This window comes from Peromyscus californicus, unplaced genomic scaffold, assembly GCF_007827085.1.
Source record: "Peromyscus californicus insignis strain IS unplaced genomic scaffold, ASM782708v3 Scaffold_16__1_contigs__length_79575227, whole genome shotgun sequence".
Lineage (NCBI taxonomy): Eukaryota > Metazoa > Chordata > Mammalia > Rodentia > Cricetidae > Peromyscus > Peromyscus californicus.
Window position 1 is genome coordinate 9,043,469 of NW_026294458.1, and position 1,196 is coordinate 9,044,664.

Consider the following 1,196-nt stretch of genomic DNA (forward strand, 5'->3'; position numbering starts at 1 on the left):
AAGAGAATGGAGTCAGATAGGAAGGAGACTCAACATGAGAAATGACTCTGGACTGATGACTCCACAAAAACATTTTCTGATGACTCCACAAAAAAAAAAAAATGGTTGTATAACAAACCAATATCACACAGGTATACACTTGACAATGATTCTCATAGCTATAAAATAGGGCTATATTTTATTGGGATGACAAGAATGAACCACAATTGTAGCTTGTTAACCCAGAAAGAGGGAGGAAAATCAAGGTGACAGGCCACACTACACCTTCTGCGGAGTCACAGATCAGTAGAGGTCTTTCAACAAGACCAAGTGCACAGCATGGACAAGGCAGAGGAAGGTGAACAGTCTCATAAGAACAACTCAGTTAGAAGAGTTAGAAGACTGATCATGGACAAGTGTCTGCAGGGTTACTGTGATCAGAGACCACAGAGGCTTAAGGGGGAATTTCTGAGCCAAGGGACTCTTGAATAAGTCGGGCTCCACCCCTCCTCATCAGTTTCTGCTTCACAACTTTGAAGTATTTTCCCCACATAGGCCTCCATGGGGAGCCCCAGAGAGGGGTAAATTTGCATAGCCACAGAATATCTACTACCCTGAAGATGATTGAAAGAGAATAAAAGCCTGATTAGCCTGGTTGTGCTGCAACTTCCAGGATCCACTACTCTGTGGCATCTCCACCATGGCCTGGCTGTTCCTCCTGCTCCCCTTCCTCTCCCTCTGCACAGGTGACCTACGCAGACTCAGTCTGAAGTTTCTGCCTGCACAGGACACTACTCTCCTACCTTGAACCCTGAGTTCTGTTCTGGTAGAGTGTTTAGTTGACCTTAGAAAGGGCATTGTTCAATATCCTCAGCATCTTTCTCTTTTCTTTTGCAGGTTCCGTGGCCTCCTATATACTGACTCAACCTCCCTCAGTATCAGTGGCCCTAGGTCAAAAGGCCACAATCACCTGCTCTGGAGAAAAACTTTCAGATAATTATGTTCACTGGTACCAGCAGAAACCAGGCCAGGCCCCTGTGCTGGTCATATATAAAGATAATAACCGTCCCTCTGGCATCCCAGACCAATTCTCTGGGTCCAGCTCAGGGAACACAGCCACCCTGACCATCAGCAAAGTCCAGGCTGGAGATGAAGCTGATTATTACTGTCAAAGATGGGATAGCACTGATGATGCTCACAATAACACAGTCAGATGA

At 45.8% G+C, this 1,196-nt stretch overlaps 1 gene segment (V, D, J or C); it reads left to right on the forward strand.

The window, feature by feature from the left end:
- Positions 1 to 647: 647 nt before the first annotated feature.
- Positions 648 to 1,196, forward strand: LOC128111659 (immunoglobulin lambda variable 3-25-like). The segment is given in 2 exon segments: positions 648 to 725; positions 877 to 1,196. Coding segments are annotated over 2 exon segments (366 nt in total).